Source organism: Panthera tigris, chromosome D3 (assembly GCF_018350195.1).
Source record: "Panthera tigris isolate Pti1 chromosome D3, P.tigris_Pti1_mat1.1, whole genome shotgun sequence".
NCBI lineage: Eukaryota > Metazoa > Chordata > Mammalia > Carnivora > Felidae > Panthera > Panthera tigris.
Window position 1 is genome coordinate 6,810,751 of NC_056671.1, and position 22,816 is coordinate 6,833,566.

The 22,816-nt window shown below is 42.0% G+C and overlaps 2 protein-coding genes across 6 annotated transcripts in view; both read right to left on the minus strand.

Moving 5' to 3' along the window:
* CCDC62 (coiled-coil domain containing 62) overlaps nucleotides 1-3,564 on the minus strand; it is a 44,103-nt gene extending 40,539 nt beyond the window's left edge. For 3 of the 4 annotated variants that reach the window (XM_042962353.1, XM_042962354.1, XM_042962351.1), the window contains exons 1-2: nucleotides 3,374-3,564; nucleotides 1,564-1,822 (exon numbers count right to left, since the gene is read on the minus strand). In XM_042962353.1, coding sequence (XP_042818287.1) covers nucleotides 1,564-1,822; nucleotides 3,374-3,409 — 295 coding nt within the window. In that variant the 5' untranslated portion in view covers nucleotides 3,410-3,564. The remainder of the gene's footprint in view (nucleotides 1-1,563; nucleotides 1,823-3,373) is intronic. The other variant, XM_042962352.1, reaches the window with a different exon arrangement.
* A 3,608-nt stretch (nucleotides 3,565-7,172) lies between these two features.
* On the minus strand, nucleotides 7,173-19,446 carry DENR (density regulated re-initiation and release factor). Of its 2 annotated transcripts, none has more exons than XM_007079559.3 (8): nucleotides 19,313-19,446; nucleotides 18,411-18,525; nucleotides 13,616-13,635; nucleotides 12,825-12,909; nucleotides 11,012-11,095; nucleotides 8,613-8,729; nucleotides 7,571-7,710; nucleotides 7,173-7,463 (listed from the first exon to the last, which is right to left on the minus strand). In XM_007079559.3, the coding sequence occupies exons 2-8, from the start codon at nucleotides 18,514-18,516 to the stop codon at nucleotides 7,419-7,421; spliced, it is 597 nt and encodes a 198-aa protein (XP_007079621.2). In that variant the 5' UTR covers nucleotides 18,517-18,525; nucleotides 19,313-19,446; the 3' UTR covers nucleotides 7,173-7,418. The 2 variants fall into 2 exon arrangements, with proteins under 2 accessions (XP_007079621.2, XP_007079619.2); XM_007079557.3 differs by having other exon boundaries at nucleotides 19,357-19,422.
* Nucleotides 19,447-22,816: the final 3,370 nt, after the last annotated feature.

Sequence of the window (22,816 nt, forward strand, 5' to 3'; positions counted from 1 at the left end):
AACATTCAGACTTTAGGGCAGCACGAAAGGATGACAGAATTAAAATATGGTACAAAAGAACATTTTTTCCAAGCCATTTCTGAGACTGCTATATTTTTAAAAAGATGACTGGGGGGGCGCCTGGGTGGCTCGTTCAGTTCAGCGTCTGACTTTGGCTCAGGTCATGATCTGAGTTCATGGGTTCAACCCCACATCAGGCTCTGCGCTGACAGCCCGGAGCCTGGAGCCTGCTTCGGATTCTGCGTCTCCCTCTCTCTCTGCCCCTCCTCTGCTCGTGCTCTGTCTCTCTCTCTTAAAAATAAACATTAAAAAAATAAAATAAAGTCTAAAAAAATAAAAATAAATTTAAAAAGATGACTGTCTTAGGTACTTCAGATTAAGTTCAATACCAAAAGTTTATAAAATCTTTGAGTTAGTTCAACAGAAATGGCTAGATAGAAGAATGGTCTGATAGAATCTTTATTCATATTCTAGCTCAAAACTAATTTCCCTCAGATTCACTCTTGACAATTGGAACTCTGGGGTACCTGGGTGGCTCAGTCAGTTGAGCGTCTGACCTTGGCTCAGTTCACGATCTCATTCCTTATGAGCTGGAGCCCCACATCATGCTCTGTGCTGACAGCTCACAGCTCAGAACCCTGGAGTCTGCTCTGGATTCTGTCTCTGTCTCTCTGCCCGTCCCCTGCTCGTGCTCTCTGTGTATCTCTCAAATATAAATAAACATTAAAAAATTCAAAAAAAAATTGGAACTCTAACCTGCTTCGGATTCTGTGTCTCCCTCTCTCTCTGCCCCTTCCCTGCTCACCTTGTCTCTCTCTCTCTCCCTCAAAAATAAACATTAAAAACATGTTTTTTTTTTTTTAATTGGAGCTCTATCCAGGGGCACCTGAGTGGCTGAGTCGGTTAAGCATCTGACTCCTGATTTCGGCTCAGGTCATGATCTCACCATTTGTGAGTTCGAGCCCCGTATCAGGCAGACAGTACAGGGCCTGCTTGGGATTCTCTCACCCTCTCTCTCTCCCTCCCTGTGCCCCTCCCCTGCTCATGCTCTCTCTCTCTCAAAATAAATAAACCTTAAAAAAAAAAATTGGAGCTCTATCCATCATCCTTTCTACATTTAAGTTGTCTGTCCTACTTTAATTCACATTGTGTTTGTTCGATCGTGAGTGTTCATAAAGGCCTCCTATCTTCAAGTAAACTGAACTCCAGGACAGCAGGTATTGTCTTGAGATATTCCTTCTCTTATCTTTCCCATGAACCCACCCTCCACTCCTGTTTTGTTGTTTTTTTTTTTTCATTTTTTTTTTCATGTTTATTCATTATTGACATACAGAGAGACACAGAGCGTGAGCAGGGAGGGGCAGAGAGAGAGGGAGACACAATCCGAAGCAGGCTCCAGGCTCCGAGCTGTCGGCACAGAGCCCGACGCGGGGCTCGACCTCACCAACTGTGAGAGCATGACCTGAGCCCAAGTCGGTTGCCCAACCAACTGAGCCACCCAGGCGTCCCCCTCCACTCCTTTTTTGAAATGTATTTAACATTTAAATAGCGGTTGTGTCTAACCCGTGAGTCCTTTTAATATGCTGGCATACAGAAGTGTGGAAGAGATACCGCTAACGTATTTCTGACCCTCTAATTTGCTGCAACGTTCTTCCAAAGTCAACACTTTCTGCCGATCCTCTTCCCATGAAAGAAGTTGTCTCTGATGTACTGCAACCATATCATTGAGCTCTTTATCTCGGTCTTTTAATTCTCCAATGAGCAGCTGCAGCTCTTTCCGCTGTTTCTCGATAGTGGCAATCTCAACTTCCGAGCCGATGTTCTAAACACAGAAAGTAGTTTTATATAAAAAAAAAACAACAAAGAACTAATCGATAAATAAATCAGCCAAAGCATCTTTTCCAAATAACTGTATCTTCTTTTGCTGCCAATTCAAGGCAGTTAAATTATGTTTTATGCACTGGTTATTATATGGCATCAACGTTACATATATTTAAATAAGTTCATGCTACTGTGCATGAACTCTATAATTTTGTCATACCACCACACACACTGCTCTTAAAAAGTGGGACCATTTGTCCCACCTTCATCAGCTAATCTCAAATAAACTCATTTCGGTATTTTTGTGTCTTTGCTGTCAACCTATTCCTTGTATCAATTAACCGTATTATCCCACACTTTGGCCCAACAATTCGGGGCCAATCAAGCAAAGCCAACCGGAAATATTAGTGTTTAAATGAAAATAATTCTCGTAACATCTAGCACATATACTCCATCTACCAAGAACAATTTAATGTGGTGATTGGGCCAAAATCAACACGCCTGTTTATAAACACATTTTGTAAGGGAAAAATTTCAAACGCATATGGTAACAAGGGAACTGTACGATAAACTCTCTCATGCTCAGTGCCTAAGCCTTGGTTTCCTGAGGAACCTGTAAAATGGTAATAACAACAGTTAAACTTCTTAGAGTTGTGTGTATTAAGGAAGATAAACTGCAAAGCACTCCACATTACTTGGCACAGGGTAGGCATTCAGCAAACATTAGCTTTCTTATTTTTTTTCCAAGGAAAAATTTTAGATACCAACTTCAACATGGGAAAGGGAAGTGTAGCTTTTCCAAACATTACCTATTATTAAGATGGTAAACCACATTTTTGAAATATGGTACTGCCCCCTACCTATGAACTAAAAGTGTTACTTTAAAAGACCACCAGAGGCCCACGTGTGCCATCACTGCTTTCTGAAAAATAAGATTCATAAATAAATAAAGACGAACGAGTTCTAGCTACTGACTAGTAACTAAACACAGAAAACGGAATTTGGATCAAGCGATTCCAAATCACAAGATCTGAATTCCGGTCGTCGGTAACCATCCATTAATTCATTAATCCGTTCAACAAATATTTACTGAACGTCACGTGGCTGAGCGCGCCGGCCAGGCGCACACATTCTGGTGTAGGAAAATAGGCAATACGCCAAGCATGCAAAAAAGCTCATTTCATCGTACCTATGAATGCAAAGCTCACTTTTCATCGTACACTCATAAATGCAAAGCTCGCTTTCAACACTTCTAAGGAAATTAAGGACAGGAAGCGAGGTGGCCTAGGGCAGCTCTCCAAACGCCCAGCTGTCGTTAAAAAGTGAGCACCTACTGCTCCGCGCCTGGGCTCCAGATCGCTTTTACGAAGGAAAGGAAACAGATGCGACACTCCGTTTCTCTTCGTACTGTGTACCGTTTCACATTTTAAGCAGAAACCGTTCCTTAAAAACCACCCAAGCTGGGCCGGAGTGCTCCCCGTCCCCTGAGGTTCGCTGTCCACTCGCGGCTGGACGCAGCGGCGGAAACGGTGAGCCCGCGGCGGCCGCTCACCTGACGCCCGGCGAATAAGGTCGCCGAAGGGTTCATGGGTGTTTCCTCCGCCCCCGGAGAAAGTCGGGGAGCGCAGCGTCACCTGAGAAAGGCCATAGGCACGCCTGCCCGGAGCGGGGGCGAGCCCCGAACCCCGGAGCCCCGCGCCCACGGCCGGCCCAAGCGAGCACCCAAACCGCCCGCCCAGGGGAACGCGGCCACCGACCCCGCCTACGGCGTCGCCTAAGGGCCACCCCGGCTCTCGCGAGACCTCGGCGGCTGTGCTCCCGCTCTCGAGCCTCCCGGGGGCTCCGGGCCCTGGGAAGGTTTATCCGCGAACGTCAGGCCCACTACCCACGGTTCGCAGACAACCGGTTCTTTACGATTACCCAGCGAACGGGGAAGCGAATTAAAGGCTGCTTGTGCCCCCGTCACCCGTCTTTGAAAGCTGTTGTGTACACGGGGCACTGCGGAGGGTCCCTGCCCATTGGCGCCAATGCCTGGATGGAGGCGGACGCCAGCCTGGGTGGTTAGCAGCTGCTGGCCAGCCTAGTAGACTGTTGGAAACTAAGAATTACAGATTGAGAGGAAAACACAATAGAGGAAAACACAATAAAACAAAACACGTTTTTTTGACTCTTGATGAAGCTCTTGAGTAACAATGAGAACTTTGGCAGTCGGTCATGACAAAATCTGCCATCCTGGGGCGACTTCTAAGTTTTTTCACGTGTTATCTCAGCCATCCTGCTCCCTTTTACTCTTTTTACACAGGAACTGGATTCTATTAAACCCCTGGTCGCTCATCCCCTATTGTTTAACCCATAACATGGCATGAATGGCAAAACTACCAAATACAGTATTACGCTATTTCAACTTTACTTTTTGATTGACTATGAATGAGCAAAGCATGTCCTTGTCATAAAAGACAACCTGAAAATGGGAAAAATTTAAAATTCTTGCTTTGAAGCTCTACTGATTTAGGTGGCACCTGCCTCCCTAGGATACATAGGATCATTTAGGAGAACCAACAAGACAAGGTCTAAGATTTAAAGTCGGGAAAACAAGGGGCACCTGGGTGGCTCAGTCGGTTGAGTGACTGACTTTGGCTCAGGTCATGATCTGTTCGAGGGTTCAAGCCCTGCATTGGGTTCTGTGCTGACAGCTCAGAGCCTGGAGCCTGCTTCAGATTGTTTCTCCCTCTCTGTCCCTCCCCTGTTCATTCTGTCTCTCAAATATAAACAAACACTAAAAGTCAGGAAAACAAATTCTGACTAGTTAAAAACATACTATCAATAGATGACTGTACGGTTAAATCTTGGTGGAATGAGAAAGACAAAAAGGAATGTGGTTGAATGTCAACTTTCCAGTTGAGGATCTCAATTCATGTTTCCCAAACTTTACTATTATTAAAATGTGTTTTTCTACCGGGCAACCACATGCCTAACCGTCACTGTAAAAATGTGTACAGGGGCACCTGGCTGACTAAGTTGACAAGAGCATGCAACTCTTGATCTTGGGGTTGTGAGTTTGGGCCTCACATTGGGTGCAGAGATTACTTAAAAATAAAATCTTAAGGGACACCTGGTTGGCTCAATTAGTTAAGTGTCTTAACTCTTGATTTTGGCTCAGGTCATGATCCCAGGGTTGTGGGATTGAGCCCCGCATCAAGTTCCACTGAGCATAGAGCCTGCTCAAGATTCTCTCCCTCTTCCCCACTCACGTGCTCTAAAGAAATAAAATCTTTAAAAAAAAAAAAAAAAAAAGGTTATGTACATAAAGGAGAAAAAATGAGGCTCACTTTGAGATTGGTAAATAAATTCAGTGTGGTGAGAGGAGTATGGTTGACTAGTTGCACATCAAAAATCTCAATATTTTAAGTTCACTCCCACAGGTTTTCTTTAAAACAGAAAAGACCTTTGAGAATAGTATTTTTTAAAAAATGACATGTTTTATGAAAGCTCCAAGAATTACACTGCATCTGATTTTATACTCAGTCTAATTCTGATGAACTAAACAGACTCATTGCAGTCTCCCTACCAGATATCCTAAGTAATTTAGAAAAAACAGGATCTAAAAACTAGAATTCATTTTTAAAACAGTAATTTATCAACTTTTTAACCATCAGTGAGAAAGCTACCATGTATTTTATCTTAAGCAACAGCTGATTTACTGAGGCTTCTATGTAATAACTAAAACAATGTAAAAATCACTTATTGTCAGCATCTATGCTTTTTTTAATGAATGAAATACTATATATCAAAGCTGGGTTTGCATTTAAACTGCCAGCTTAATTGTGGTAAGTCTTTTACAATTATAACATAAGGCTGTTTAAAGGTTAGTATTCTTTTTGCTAAAAATACTAGACAGTGAAAACATTTACAGAATACATACATAAAGAGAATGAATTGAAGTCAATCCTTGAACTCAGTATATTTTAACCAGAGAGTAAACTAATGCTGCATTTTAAATTTCTGGTTGAAGGAAAAGATTCACACATGTTATACACAAGGACAATTTTAATCCTCCATTATCCTGCAGTAACATCCACCGCTGGCTTTATATGGATTAAAACTGCATTTGCCAAGAACTGTGAACATTGAGAATCTTTACATGAAGTCACATGGTTGATACAGGCACGTAGACGTCTTCCAGCACCAACAGCATACACAACACATACCAAATGGTCTTGATGGATAAATTTGCTTCATCAGATACTCATATTTAGTAAAACTCACAGTTAATGCAGAATTTCATTTTCTTAATTTGCATCTTTATTACACATTTTTTCTAAGATTTTAATTATTTTAAAAAAACCACTCATTCATTCAAAATTGTACTTTGCAGGACAATAAACAATGGGCTCTAAATTTCTTAAAGGTGTCCATAGCAATTTAAAATACCAGGAGTCTTCTTTTCAATTTGTAGCACCTGACTTAAGACCTTTATAAAAACAAAGTTTAAATTCATTTAGTGCATTCATTAAAATTCATTGTCACTGTTTCTCTTGAGAAAGACTCATTTCAATTGTTATTTCCCAGACTACCTATATATAGAGAGAGAGCACGGGTGTATATTCTTTTTAATTGGGTAGAATTTTATTCTCAGAATTTATAGCTAGAACAAGAATTTGCAGCATCTCTGAATGGTCTTTCACTCCAAACAATGGTGATCATGTATAAAATGGATTTGGGATCTGACCCCCTACTTAACATCACCAAACATGTTTCCGAAGTATTCTTGGAAAATATTTAAAAATACATGAAAATTCTACCATATGGTGCACCTTCATTCTCTAACCATTTCCCAATTGTTCATTTATATCAGTTGCAATTTTTCTATGAGTAACATTGTGATGAACACCCTCACCCACAGTTCTAAGCAAGAATGATTCTATCTTTAGGATAATGTCAATAAGTGGCTTACTGGGTCTGACTGCAGATGGTTTTAAGGCTTTAGTATACTTTACCAAATAATCTCCAGAACTGAACAACTCCTACCAACATTAAGTTAATGTGACCACAGAGTGGACTTGGTTGGTAACAATGAAGCAAATTCAACCACAAATCTATTAGATGCCCAAGCATCTCAAAATTATCACACCAAAGAAGCAAGGAGACAATCGTTAATGGTGATGAAGCCAAAATTCAAATTCTTTAAAACATTACGCAGCTTTAAATCATGATTTAATTAAATCACGACTATTTTTAAGAAAATTAACTCATTAAATCATGATTATTTTAAGAAACAGAAAAGCTTTGCACAAAAAATCTAGTGTTTTTCCAAAAATAAAAAGTTAAAAAGAGAAAGAGAAAAGTCAGTACCAAATGACCAAAAATTTTTATTTGACTAAATTCTATTTCATGCATAAGCATGACAGTCTCCCCTGTTTATTAGACTTTGGCAATAAAAAAAACAAGCAGCCTTATACAGAACAGTGAAAATGCCAAGGGTGAGGGTAGTCTACAGTTTTACTGTAGGATAAATATATATATTTTTAAAAGGCCTCTCTCCCTTTGGCCATATCAACTCTCAGTTCAAATCATTAAATAGAGACAAATTTTCAAAATCACTTCTTTACTTCTCCAAGATCTTCGATGCTATCATCATCCACCTATAAAACACAAATAATTACATCTCGTGAATTGTGGTATCAAATAACACGGAAGAATCTTGCTTTAAAAACTTATTTCCACAGATGCACACATTCTACCTACTCACCTCTGGCCATTTTTCCTGAATGACATCAATTATGTCATCTGTAAAGTCTCCCTGAATGATGATTTCATCCTCTCCTGTCACTGAGGCACCACAGGAGAATTTTTGAGCAAAAAATCTTTGTGCTTCTTTTAGATCAATTTCTGTTATTTATAAAAAAAAGAAATAGCAAGACTATAATTGGAATCGTATCAAAGATATTTTTCCATTTTTAAATTTAATCTTCATCTTAAATTCATAAAACAGATCACCTTAATGGGTTTTGTATTCCTTTCAGAATAATTACAAACTACCATAGGCAGTGGTCCTAACAACTCAACTCATTTTCAAGGTCAAATAAAGCTTCAGCACATAAAAACAGCATTGTTCATAACTCATATAGTAAGACCCAAATAAATCCAGGAACACATTGATTCCAAGCATTATATGTACATTTCCAAGTACAACAAAGTTCCTTTGTTTATCCCTTTTTACAAGACAAAAATTTGCAGCAGGGAAACAAACCTACTATCTCATGATTGTTTTTTAACCTGCGCTGTCACAAGAAGGGACTCTGGTTTACAATTTTGCTGTTCATTCAAGGCCTCCACAAGAAGCTCTGAAGCAGGACACTGGGCCAATATCCACCTTCCCTCACCCTCTACTGTCATTCCCAGAGGGCACGAGCCATTTTGCTACTCTTTGCCATCCAAGCCTGCAGGGACAGAGGCGCAATACTGATAGGCTTCAAAAGATATCCTACCTAGCCCTTCTCATTCCACATAAAATGTGCCCAAGCAGGAATTCTGGGAAGGAAAAAGTTAAACTAGTCCCCTCTGCAAAAGATTTTTAAATTTCTTCAAAATTTGATTTTGGAGCTATAGTTAGAAATGCAAAATCTCATTTTGTATCTTCTTAGCAAAAAATAGATCTGTGAAATTTTCATGATGTCGGATGGTAACAGAGAAAGAGACGGAAAGAGCAAGATAAAGACAGGGAGAGGGAGGGAAGGAGGCAGAGAGCAAGAGAGAAGATAGTTCACACATCTGAAACATACTTAACTCACCAAAAGTTGCAAGGCCACATACTCTTGTTACATATTTCTTCTTTGCTCTGGGAATTTTGGCTATCGTAACCTTTTGTGGTACAGTCTTCTTTTTTTGCTTTATTTGACCCCTTCCACCTTTATTTATTAAAAAAAGAGCTCAGCATTAATTGTTTCGTGTTTAACATACAGAATACTGTCTCTAAGTTTGTTAATTTTCAAAAGATACCAAATGTTAATTTCTAAAGTTTCTTCTTCTAATACAAAACTAATAAATACATGCATGAGTATTCATCCAATAAATACTAACTAATTAATATGTGCCAGCCAAGCACTGTATTAAGGGCTGAAAACACAAAGATGAACAGAAGAAAACACAGTCCCTGCCCTCCAGGGACTCTCAGTCTAGTGAAGGGAGACAAAAAAAGTTTAATAAGTACTGCAACCTGATATATACTATATAGGATCCATGAATACTGCACTACCATAGCTTTGCAGAGGAATGGCTTACTATGCTTCCAGAGGACAGAAATGGTTTCTGAGAAGAAATGGCATTTAAGTTCTTATAGAATAAGAACTGTCCGGATGAAAGCAGAAGGGCTGGAGAGACACAGTAAAAAAGGAACCCCAGAAGAAAGGAGCAAGTACAAAGATAAGAGAAGGCATTATGTTTGAGAACTACAATTGTCCTGATGAAGGATGCTTGCGAACGTGTTGCAGATAAAGCCAGAAAAGCAAAAGATAACCTACCGGTCATAAAAGGACTAGTGCAAGAAGCTGTTACTAGACTTTATATCGAAGCAGAAGAAAAGCCACTGAATAACTATACAGGAGTCAAATTACCAGATTTAGGTTTTATGAGATCACTCTACAGTGTGGAGCGTGAGCGTTTGAAGAGTAAGGCTGACAGGGAGGCCACTAGAGGCTCCTACATTAGTTCAGATGAAAATTAATCAAAATCTAACAAAGTAGTGATAACAGCAATGGTGACTAGGCACAGGATAAAGAGAGTAAGGAGAAGAAACACAACAGAATTTAGAACTAAAAGGAGTAAAGAAAGAGGACCCAAGAGGAGTCTCAGGTTTCTGGCTCGGATGACTGGATAAAGTATGCTGTCATTAACCAAAACACATAGATTTGGGACTTAGTAAGGTTTTTGTGGAATACTGCTTTTGAGATGCCTGTGGGACCATGCACACTGCCAGTCTAGAGACAGAGGCCAGGAATCTCAAGCGTACTAGAGGTACAGGAATTTCAAGTGTGGAGTGGTGTCAGCAGTGAGGGATGTGAAAGAATCACTCAGGGAGAAAGCTGCAGAATGAGAAGGTACGAGGGCTGAGGACAGGATCCCGGGAAATACAGCTCTTTAGGGACAGGTAAGAAGAGAAGTCTGTACAGAAGACCAAAGAGGAGTGACAGGGAGAATGAAGAAAGAAGTCTATCACAAAAACCAAGGCAGTACATACAGCATTTCAAGAAGTGTGTGCCCGAACACTCTTTTTGGTTAGCAATTACTGAGCCACTGATGACCCCTATTAAAGGAATTTCAGCGGCGTGACAGTCAGCTTAGGATGGAATGAGGCATGAACAATGAGGGACAGAAGAGCAAGGATGTGAGTCTAGTCTTACTAAAGAAGTCTGGCTAAGAAGGGCAGGGCAAGGAATAAGGTAAAGACATGGACTTTTGAGGGACTTTTTCTTGAAAGATGCAAAGTCCTTATTACTAAGCTAATTTTAGTCACAGGGGAGAATAATTAAGGAAGAAGAAACAGGCAGGGACAAGATCCAGAGTACAGGAATTCATTTTACAAGGAGGAGAAATAAGTATATGCAACAGTTGTTTTAAAAACAATTCAGGGGCGCCTAGGTGGTTCAGTCAGTTAAGCGTCAGACTTCGGGTCAGGTCATGATCTCACAGTTTGTGAGTTCAAGCCCCGTGTAGGGCTCTGTGCTGACAGCTAGGAGCCTGGACCCTGCTTCAGATTCTGTGTCTCCCTCTCTGCCCCTCCCCCACTCACACACTGTCTTTCTCAAGATAAATAAACATTAAAAAAAATTTTTTTTAATTCAACTGAGCTGACAACATGAGAGAATAAAATCTTTTATAAATATCCTCACTCCAACTAAATAGAATACACAGGTAACAAAGTTTTCAAGTCATAAACAAAGTGGTTGGTTGCTTTTTACATATGTATGCAGCAAATAAAGCATGTTTTCGTAGGTCCAATTTACTGATAAAGCCCAAATCATATGACATCCAGTCATCTTGAGAATATGATTCTGTCTCATTCTGTAGGGTATACATATGGAACTAAAATAGCAGGTAGGTATTGCTGCCTTTGGGACTGTCTTCATTTCGTACTTCCTCTGGTAGAGGGAAGGTGTGTTTATATAAATCACGCCACAGATTTAGGCCTTACCTCTCTTCTGCTTTTTCTTCTCTTCTTCTTCCCCTGCTGTGCCTTGACCCTCACTAATTCCAGATTCTTGTTTGGGCGAATTTTCTAGATTTAACAATTAAATCCAAAAGCATTAACAATCACTTCAAAATAACCTTAAAAAATCAACTCTGAGCAACTTCTTATACAATTAAGGCATCTTGCCAACAACAGAGCATGTCATTTATAAACCAAATGATTATACTGCTAACTTCTTATCGAGTCTAATTCTGGTCATTATGGTAAAGTGTATGGTGATAGAAGACAAAATAAAGTCTTGGATATGAGAGGATTAGGATCCTTTTAGCCACATGAAAGCAGCATAAAACACTCAGACCCTGCAGGAGTGTTTAGCATCTGAACATACTATCTAGGTAACAGGAAGTCTGGTCCTGAGTAAGACGACTCCCTCCTCAAATCATATCATGACTTACACAGCTCATGTCCAGGGCTGACCATGACCATGCAGACTGACTGTAACAACCAACTTTAGGGTTCTTCTCTAACCACGGACAATGACTATGTAGCTACTATCCAAAAGGGCCTTAGGGATTGTGCGTCTTGGAAACAATCGGAAAATCAAAACAGCAAACAATGGAATAACGTCAGTATATCTGATAGGCCTGTTCCCAGCCCAGGCTTTCCCTTCTTCCTGCTACTGCCTTCATTTCCAGCAATCTTGTAACAGAAGCCAACATTTGAACAAAATGAAGAAATCTGTTCCTCTGCAGGCTTCCTTTCCTCTGGCAACAGCAACTCCATTTTTCTAGTTGCCAAAACCCTGGATGCCTCCTTTTCTCACATCCCACATGTAACATATCAAAAAACCCTGTCAGCTCTACCTCCAAAACATATCGAGAATCTGACCACTTTTCACCACCTCCACCACTACCATTCTGGTCAGGTCGTCATGGTCTCCCGACCTGATCACTGCCGTGGCCTCTTACCTGCCTGTGCCCCTCTTCAGTCTATTCTTTAGCACAGCAGCCTAAGAGATGACACTGAACGAAAGTTAGACCTTACTGCTCTTCCGTTCAGATCTCTCCAATAGCTCATCTGATTCTGAATTAAAGCCAAGACTTGGCGTTGAAGGTGTGGTCCTCCATTACCTCTCTGACTTCATCTCTGACCCTCCTTCCCCTCCTTCCATAAGCTCCAGACAAGACATAAGCTCCTTGATGTTTCCTGAATGACAGGTAAGCTCTTGCCTTAGGGCCTTTGCACTTGCACTGCACCTGGAATGTTCTCCCGGATATCCAAATGACTCACTCCCTCCCTTCCTTGAGGTCTTTGTTCAAATGCCATCTTTTCAGCAAAATCTTCCCTGCCCCCACCTAAAATTTCAGATTCCCTTCCCAACAATTCTTATCTCCCCATTCCCTACTTATCACTATTTAACACACTTATTTTGTCTTGTTTTACCCTTCTAGAATATCATTTCCAAAGAGTAAATCTTTTGTTTACTGCTTTATCCTCAGCATCTAGACAATGTGTAGTATACAGTATGCTCACAAGAAATAATTTGTTAAATGAAGGAGTGAAAATACAAATGCCCCTAAACTATTACTCTTGTTATAAGTTGTTCTAAGCTATCTGTGAGAGATAAGACACATGAAGCAGTGTGTGATTCTATATAAGAAATTTTAACCCAAGAATGTAAAGTGGTTTTAAAGTCAATAGCTATAAATACAATTTTGTAATATCCTACTAAAGGAGCTCGTTCGTATCTTTATAATGCCTTATGTGCATTTGTTTCGCGTATACAAGTTTTGATGAAAGAAAAAAATGTTCATACCTACAGTAAGTTTTGCAAACTCATTTGGAAAATTCTTCTCTAACCACTGTCGACATTTAGCGACATCAGGCATATATTCACAGTACTGAGGGAGGCAGGGAGGAGAGGAGAACAAACTGAGTCACAACAGAACATTTTCAGTCAACCAGTACATTTTAATTAAAAGTCATTTCCTAAAGTTGCTATATTAGGAAGGATGAAACTAACTACTCCCACCTGACATCTTATCCACAGGAATTCGGTGTTCCACCAGGAAATGCCCCGTAAGAAATTAGAATTTAAAAAGGATTAGGCACCTCCTCACTGCGGTACTTTATTTTCTCTCCATCAAACAGAAGGGCCATTAGAAAAAGGAGCAAACAGACAAAAACAAGCACGCTTATTTTTGCTTTGGGCACACAGGTGTCTCACTATTTCTGTGACTTGCCCACAGAGCCTGACTCAGAAACTTACTAACAGAAAATCTTATACATAATTTAATTTATGCTCTCCTCCGCTTAGACATTAGATTCTGGCTTTAAGGCTACTCTTGCTTTATTAGCTAACGATTCATGAGTTCCATGCAAAAGTCCAAACTGTCTAGTCAAGTGCAAGTGATATACACATATGATTCAAACTCTAAAGAAAACAATTTGTAAGACCATAAAATCATTCAGTTCTCTACAAAAAGCTGAAACTCTACAATTAAATGATAGAAAATGAAAAATTAAAAAAAGCTCTCAGGCTAGCTCTAAAGTCAATAACCTCAAATGCAGAAGTTAAAGAAAGAAAAGAATTTTAAAAGAACTTACCTCTGTTGGTAATGAGCAGACTGGGGAAATGCAGAGAAAAGAAAGATTAGAAAATTTAAATATATATAAGCACACAGGGCTCATGCAACTTTTATTTTAAATTTGACAAAATGCTTCATTTCTACTTTTTCCTGTAATTCTGAACCACTTTTTGAATACTACCCATGGTTTTTTTTGTTTTTTTTTTTTGAGGTAAAAGGCACATGATTAATAAAAGTATTATCTTGATGGTTTTTTTTTTTTTTTTTAATTTGAAAGAAAGAGGGCACTCCCGCAGGCACGAGCAGGGGAGGGGCAGAGACAGGGAGACAGAATTCCAAGCAGGCTCAGCACTGTCAGCACAGAGCCCAAGGCGGGGCTCAAAGTCACTAACTGTGAGATCATGACCTGAGCTGAAATCAAGAGTTGAACGCTTAACCAACTGAGCTACCCAGGTGCACCAAATTTTATTTTTTATCTAAACAAGACTCTATCCCTCAGCTGATGGAGCATCAAACCATACTATCCTGTATATCTTAAGGTTTTCCAGAAACACTTCAATGGGTCTGAAGCTAAGCTGAGAACAAGTAAAGCTTGAATGAAACTGGTTATTTCTTTTTTTTTTTTTTTAAATCTTTTGACAGAGAATCTTAAACAGGCTTTACTCGCAGCACAAAGCCACATTGGGCTTGATCCCATGATCCTGGGATCACAACCTGAGCCAAAATCAAGAGTCAACCAACGGAACCACCCAGGTACCCCAGACAATTGTTATTTCCTTTGATAGCTTTACCACAATAGCCACTAGTTTTCATTCATACTAACACATTTATAGACTTCAATAGCACTTTTGCCACCACCTCTGTGCAGTTAGTATTTCTTTTTCTTTTTCATATTATGCTACACAGGATTATGCAACTGTAAAGCTACAGGGAATGCCGGTTCAAGCTCATCATTGTTGTACAGGCTAACGCACTAGAAGAACTCAAAAGGTTTCCCAATTTTAAATGTAATTCTGTTACTGGGTCAATTGCTTATTTTGTTTTTATTTTTAAGGTGACAAACAGAGTAGTTCAGCGTGTCCAAGATCTTGAGATTGGTGAGGGAGAAGAGGGGTGGTGCGCCATTACTCACAACAGCAATTATCTTTATGTCCATTATTATGTGTCATCATCACAACCCTGGAAGAATCATACCTGTATTACCGAAGAGAAAGAGGAGACTTCGAGTAAGTAACCCACTGCATCTGGTTAGTAAAACAGGATTTGAACCCTGGTCTGTTTCTGAAGCTCACGCTCTTAAGCACTGAATCGGATTACATGACACACACAGCTGGTGCAGCTGTGTGCCAGACTCGTGACACAGGTATGCCTTCTCACCTCACCATCACTATTTTATAGATGAAGCTCTAAAAACAGGTTAAATAGCTCAGCCAATGACAAAGGTGGTATGTGGCAGAAGAAAACTAGCAATCTAGCACCTCTTTATTTCAAGTGTAGAGTTCCTTCCACCAAAGCACTCCCTGGTTAGCTAGAGATATGAAGTTCAAATACCAGTAGGTACAGACATCCAGCCACAGTTCAGGATATAATTATAGGTTAAATGCCATTACAGCAAATATGAAAGCTATATAACTTTGTACGCCATTTCAAAGACTATTCAGTTCAACAAAATTCTAATACAATGTAAAAATTTGGACAATTCTTCCGGGTTCACTGTTACTTGCTTTCAAAGTCAATTTTGGGGCGCCTGGGTGGCTCAGTCGGTTAAACGTCTGACTTCGGCTCAGGTCACGATCTTACAGCTTGTGGGTTCAAGCCCCGTGTCGGGCTCTGTGCTGATAGCTCAGAGCCTAGAGCCTGTTTTGGATTCTGTGTCTCCATCTCCCTCTCAGCCGCTCCCTGACTCATGCTCTGGCTCTCTCTCAAAAATAAGCAAACATCAAAAAAATAGTAATAAAGTCAATATCTCTTTTTGCAAACTGTAGCTTTTCAACACAAAGCGCTAGCAGTTACCATCAAACTTCAATGGAAAAACATGAAAAACAAAGCATCATCATCCATGAGACTTTCTGTATGGTCTGAATGTTTGTGTCCCCTCGAAATCAGTATGTTGAAATCCAACGTGATGGTATTAGGAAGTGGAGCCTTGTGGAGTATTATTCATTCTTCTCAACAGCCCTCTGAAGTAGGCTTTTTAACGGATAAGGGAACTGACCAAGTGAGTAAATGGCTGAGCTGGGATTCAAACTCTGATGGACTTCAGATACTGAAGTCACAATCCTGAAGACACAATGTCTCCCGAGAAATGACCTCATCCTACCTAGCCTTGTTCCTCACTCTACACCAACCAGCACTCTACTCCAATCAGCCCTTTCTTTTCTTTCTTTTTTTTTTTTAAACTTTTTATCATGTTTATTTATTTTGAGAGAGAGAGAGAGAACATGCCTGCATGCATGGGGGAGAGGCACAGAGAGAGAGGGAGAAAAAGAATCCCAAGCAGGCTCTGCATGGTCATCACAGAGCCCAACACAGGGCTTGATCTCAAGAACAATCCCACAGAACCATGAGGTCAAGACCTGAGCTGAAATCAAGAGTCAGGCGCTTAACAGACAAAGCCACCCAAGCACCTCTCCAATCAGCCCTCTTTTCCTCTCTCCTGAGGAAATCATATTAAATCTTACCACCATATTGTTCTTATGAATTCCTTCGCTTTTCCTTAGAATTCTACCCATTCTCTAAGGCCTCCCATTTCCTTGGAAATTTCCCTATTTCCCTCTGAACAAAGATCCCACCTTTTCCTGAACTCTTAACTCACAGTTATTATCAGTATCCTCTAATTTAGAATTTAGTATTTCTTAAGTGCTTCTCCTACAAGCGGACCATAAACTCCTTGAAGAAGTAACCCTGTCCCCGGCCTAGTGCCAGGAATATCAATACAAACTAAGGAGGAAAATGAAAATAAACCTCTCTTAAAAACATTAGGAACTTCTGGTCAACACCAATTATTACTTGGGTGCTTGCATATTTAATGGAATTGTTCAAAAGTCACCTTAGCAGTGACATAAACAATTTAACAGGATGGTGTTCGTATACTGTATTTCATCAGTTCTAAATTTTTTTTCATTTTTATAGGGATGCAACTTATAATTATGACAGGTCAGTCTGACAGCTTTTTTTTCTTTCTGGTGGAACATAAAATAATGGTGAAGCTTATAAGATATGGAGCCTTAGATGAAATAGTACAAAGAACAACAGCTCTTAACTACATGTGACCAAGATAAATAAAGCATACTAAACTAGTATACTCCTCTAATAATAACATTTATTGTACTACATTCTCATGTTAGTTGCTATACCAGGACCTTTATAGAAATCACTTGACTTAGGATATAATCATCATTTTCATTGTACAGACCTTAAGAAACAGACCTCCAATCCTTTACTGAATTAGGTAACTTGCCCAAGGTCACATAGCTGGTAATGCTGGAGTCAGGATGCAAACTTTGGTCTGTGACTCCAAAGGCAAATAGTTACCACCAAATAGGATCAGTATCATAACAAAACTCAATCAACCCTACAAAGAGTTCAGGAGAACTTACACTTACTGAATTCCTATATTCTTACTAAGGTATTCTACAATAATTTTTACTATCAAAGTAATAATAATAATTCTATCAATTTATTGACACTAAATGTCATTGTCAAATGTCATTGACACTAAATGACAAATTGATGAAATTTTAACTCAGTGACATCACCTCTTTTAGAGTGACATCACTCTATTATACTCCAAAACCATGGACCTTTTCACTACTTATTCACTACTCAGTCCCCAGCACCTAAAACATTGCTAGGCACACAGTAAGTGGCCAAAAACATTTCCTGGGGCGCCTGGGTGGCTCTGTAAGTGTCCGATTTCATCTCAGGTCATGATCTCACGGGTTCGTGAGTTCGAGCCCCACATCTGGCTCTGCACTGTCAGCACAGAGCCTGCTTGGGATCCTCTGTCTTGCGCTCTCTCTCTCTCTCTCTCTCTGTCCCTCCCCCGCTCATGCACACATACGCTCTCTCCCTCTCAAAAACAGACATTAAAAAAATATATTTCCTGAAAAAATTAACATTTACCTGCCCTTTCGCTATCTTGTACCTTCAAATTTTTCTGAAACCTTCCAAAATGGTAATAAAATTAGGGCATTTCGAACTCATGGATGTTCTATATTGAAAATGAGGAAAAGCATTCGGAGAATCCTGGTTTGAGCTAATATGTCGATTATTAGTCAAACCAAGAACACTTTCCTTAGACTGTCCTACTACCCATCACCCCAACCTCATCATCTTCCATTCCCTACTGACACCCGCCCTATACTATACCCTGTGCTAATACAAAGCTGCTCATTTCTCCAGAGACATGCATCAAGCCTTTTCTTGCACAGCTGTTCACTTCATCTGGGACGCCCTTCCCCGAGTCCTCATCCAGTCCTTGTCATCTCTTAAGACTCCATGTCTTCCAAGACGTCCTCCTTTCACAGCCAGATGAGCAAGTAACATTAGGCTGAAATAATTTATTTGCACGTCTCTAGTCCTACTGGACCGTAAGCTTCTCCAGGCCAAGCAGCAAGACACAAGTCGCACAGGTTGGGAAAATCTATTAAACCATGCCCCCTCTTCACCACTCCCCACCCTCCCCACCCCCAGGTAAGGATTTACCAAATAGCAAAGATGAGAAGAGGATTACTAGAATCCAATGAGAAACTACTATGACAATGCATAAAAATCAAGAGAGTAAAAGCCACTTTCTGCTTTGTAACACTTGCCTCCACAGTAGAGGACTCGAAGTGGGTAGTCTGCATCTAACTTGGTATTGCCCCTCGGCTCTCCTTTGCAATCATGCCCACCGGATTCAGAAATATCAGCAGCCATCTCACAAACCTGTAAGCAAGGAAAATAACACATTTTCACTCTTTTGGACCAAGACCCCAGAGAAGCAGTGTTCAAACGCAGTCTCACCTCCTCCTCCTCCCACGAGAAATACCTCAACCCTACATCTGGTTCAGTTCTGTTCCCAGATGAAGGATACAAGCTCCATTAGGATTCATAAAATAGGAGCAATTCTGGGCGCACCATTACCAGCTCCACAGGTCTACAGGGAAGCAAGTGACCGGAGCTAGAGGACCGTGAAGGATGGGGGAAAGGGACACGAGTGAAAGAGGAAGCAGTGGGATAACAGGATGGGGAGAAGGATCCGTAGTGACGGGGCAAAAGGTCTGGGGGTGCTCTGGCAGGGATGCAAACTGCAGCAATAAAGGCCACAAAGCAGCTGGACGAAAAGAGGCTGGAAGAGCCTACGAAGAAGGGGCGGGTGACTGGACGTGCCCCCCATACAGGGTGTGGGGGCAGCGAAGCGCCAAGGGAGGGACACAGGAATCGGGAAAGGGGTTGGAAGTGGGAGGGGGCGGGGAGACCAGAATCTGAAGAGAGAAAATGGGGGCAGAAGAATCAGGAAGAGGCAGAATGTAAGAGCACTGAGGCGACAAGGACGGCCAGGTGTTAGGGGAAGACGTGAGGCGAAGGGGCAATCCCGGGGACACCAGAGGGGCCCATGTGGGCGGGGGTGTGGAGACGCTCGGCCCGGCCCCCTTCCGCCGGGCAGCACCTCGGCTTCCCCCACGCTCTCTACGAGCTTCTCGGAAGAGAGAGAGGCACGAGGGATCGTTACCCAGGCGGTCGCACAACCCCCGCCGCCTCCGCTCCCGCCACTACCGCCAGCTGAAGCGACACATGCAACTCCTCTTCCCCGGCCAGGGCCGCCTGAAAGCCCGTCTGCCAGCCGCGGTCCCGCGAGACAATAAGCCTTTATCGCGAGATTCAGGCCGCCGCTGGGCGGCTGTCGCGAGACGCCTGGAGGCGGAGGCGGAGAGGAATTGGAGAGCATGCGCGTTTTGCTCGGGGGGGCGGGGCCAGGCCTCCAAGCGGCTGGCAGCCAGTAGGCGGTGCTCGCTACCCGCGGGAGAGAACTGGAGGTGGGCGGTCCGCGAGCGGAAGCGAACGCTGATGGGAAAGCGGGGACGTGCGCCTAAGTCATCAGTGACTCCTTGTTAATGAGCTGGGGAATGTATCCCCCGTCTGGGGTGCATCCTGGAGTCCTGACTAACCCCCCCCCCCCCCACCCAGCCTGTTGGATAAGTCACTCCTCCGCGGGGAAATGGCAGCTGGAAAAGGCATTTCGTTTCAACACCTTTCCCTACATTGGCTGAATTATTCTTGAAAAGATAGTTATCAACATTATTTAGATCGTTCTCATCGCCCATAGTCTCACCATCCTAACAACGATTTTCATCACCTTCCTCGTGTTTACCTATCCTTATATGTGTTGCAAGTTGGAATTAATCTCTCCCCTCTCAGGCTCTCCCCCAAGCAGCCGGAAACCTGGTAGACATAACCAAACATGGGGCGTGTTTGCTTTGCTTCCATACAGTTGTCTCATTTGGGAAAATCCCTAACCGTACTCCACCTGAATCCCGTTTGTGAAATGGGAGTAATAATACTACGGTGCTTGTAGAGTCATGAGGGGTAGGAAAACGATGACCAAAAAGTGCTCTGTAGCTGGTGGAGGTTGCCCTTTTGTATTTTGTTCTGCCCTGTGCCTCATTCCCCTCCTTCCCGGCCAACTTCATTTGCCACCACCACCCTTAAATTTTCTGCTTACAATTTACTTTGTGCACAAAGCCATCTGGCATAATCTTTTCCACCAGGCTGTGGTCTCCACTCTGACATCATTTTCTAAATAAAAGAGGCCCCCGGGCCCCTCCCACAGAAGAGTCGATTCTACATAACTAGTGAAAGAAGATCTTGTTCCCAAACACGGGTGATTCCAATAGTAATAGCATTCGATTCCAATAATAACTTCCATTTACTGACACCCACCTTCTATGTGCCAACAACCTGCTCATTTGGGGATACAGAGTCCAGGTGGATTCATTTCACAAAATTTTCTTGATGTGGAGAACAAATGCGAAAGGAAATATAGATAAAATTACATTCCCTTATAACCTGCGGCCCATTGACAAATATAATATTTGACAAGAATAATTGTATAAGTATCGACAAGAATAACAAGGACGAGCAATTGAACTCCCTACTGTATTAATGTTAATACTTTGCTAGAGGCTAAAACCACCTTAGCTTGACAATAGATGGCCTCCGGATCCGTGAGTCTTCCTTAGCATATGAAAGTCCCTTTGGAAACTTCCCTTTGTCTTTATCCCACCCCCCACCCCCGAACTTCAAAGTATGTCATCAGTCACGCCTCACAGCCCCAGTGCAGCTCTTTCTGCCCACGGTGCTGTCCCTGTGCTTTAATAAAACCACTCTTTTGCACCAAAGATGTCACAAGACTTCTTAGCCGTGGGCTCTGAACCCCACCATTTCTTTTTTTTTTTTTTTTTTTCAACGTTTTTTTATTTATTTTTGGGACAGAGAGAGACAGAGCATGAACGGGGGAGGGGCAGAGATAGAGGGAGACACAGAATCGGAAACAGGCTCCAGGCTCCGAGCCATCAGCCCAGAGCCTGACTCGGGGCTCGAACTCACGGACCGTGAGATCGTGACCTGGCTGAAGTCGGACGCTTAACCGACTGCGCCACCCAGGCGCCCCCTGAACCCCACCATTTCAAACCACCTCTCTGTTATGCACCAAGTACTGTGCTGGGAAATGGGGGTACAGTGAACAAGGGACAAAGTCCCTACTCTTGCTAAATTTAGCAGTCTTAACAGTGTTAGCTGACTTAATCCTTACAAAAACCCTGTGAGGTAGGTATTACCTTTAATGTCCAGATGGTAAAATCGAAGCTCAAACGTGGAAATAAATTCAGTTCACATGTGTTTAAGATCACACAGCTAATGCAATCTTTCATTGATCTTAAGATGCACATTTTTTCACATTTTAATATCTCGTATTGATGAGGGAGCCAAAGGCAAGCTGAGGACAAAGCACAAGCTAACACTACCCCCAACCCCAGGTGGGACATGTGCGACATTCCTCAGGCACTCCTGGCTGCCCAAGAACAAAGGAAAGGGAAAAACAAATAACTGATAGAGATCACAGTCATGCAGGACAGGAGTCGCCATCAGTTTACAAATGTCTTAGTAAATTACAGGAAAAGGCAATCTTTTTTAAAAATGTTTTACATTTATTTTTGAGAGAGAGAGAGAGAGAGATTGAGAGCCCGCACAAGTGGGGGAGGGGCAGAGAGAGAAAGAGACAATCCAAAGCAGGCTCCAGGCTCTGAGCGGTCAGCACAGAGCCCAACGCGGGGCTCGAACTCGCAAACTGTGAGTTCGCGACCTGAAGTGAACTTGGACGTTTAACCCACTGAGCCACCCAGGCGCCCCAGCAATCTTTTTTTGTTGTTTGTTTGTTTGTTTATAGCGGGGGTAGGGGCAGAGAGAGAGAAAGAGAGAGAGAGAAATCCCAAGGAGACTCTGCACTGCCAGCACAGAGCCCAACACTGGGCTCGATCCCTCAAACCCTCATATCATGACCTCAGCCAAAACCAAGAGGCCATCTATCACTGACACAGCTCCGGTCAATGAGATACAGCAGCTGGTGGGGGGGGCATCCCTTCTGTCAGGAAACTCTGTGAAAGATTTCTAAATGGACCAAAATATCGCATTCTCTTTGGTGTCATCACCATCTTTCACAATCTTTGAGCTATTTTCCAATTTTGTAAGTTGTAGAAAACTGATAGAAATACAGTTGGCTCTTGTCCATAGAAATGCAAATGAGTCGCGTCTGGTGGAGCTGGAGTGGATTATTTCTCTGTTGGCTAGTTTTTCATCTATTTGTAAAGTCACTGCTTCATTCCTGATTGCCGACGTGTGAATATTTTCAAGAATTCTCCTTTGAGGGGCGCCTGCGTGGCGCAGTCGGTTGAGCGTCCGACTTCAGCCAGGTCACGATCTCGCGGTCCGTGAGTTCGAGCCCCGCGTCAGGCTCTGGGCTGATGGCTCGGAGCCTGGAGCCTGTTTCCGACTCTGTGTCTCCCTCTCTCTCTGCCCCTCCCCCGTTCATGCTCTGTCTCTCTCTGTCCCAAAAATAAACAAAAAACGTTGAAAAAAAAAAAAAAAGAATTCTCCTTTGAATTGGTTTTAACCTCTTATACTGATTTCCTTATTAGTTAACAAGTGAAATAAAATATTTGGCACATGTTTATTTTATGAT

Excerpts from the sequence above, each read along its gene's own strand:
- DENR (XM_007079559.3), bottom strand. The coding sequence starts at position 18,516 with ATGGCTGCTGATATTTCTGAATCCGGTGGGCATGATTGCAAAGGAGAG. Across the intron at positions 13,636-18,410 it reads TCGAGTCCTCTACTGTGGAG|TCTGCTCATTACCAACAGAG; the intron begins GCAAGTGTTACA and ends GCATTTCCCCAG. Across the intron at positions 12,910-13,615 it reads TCTGCTCATTACCAACAGAG|TACTGTGAATATATGCCTGA; the intron begins GTAAGTTCTTTT and ends TGCCTCCCTCAG.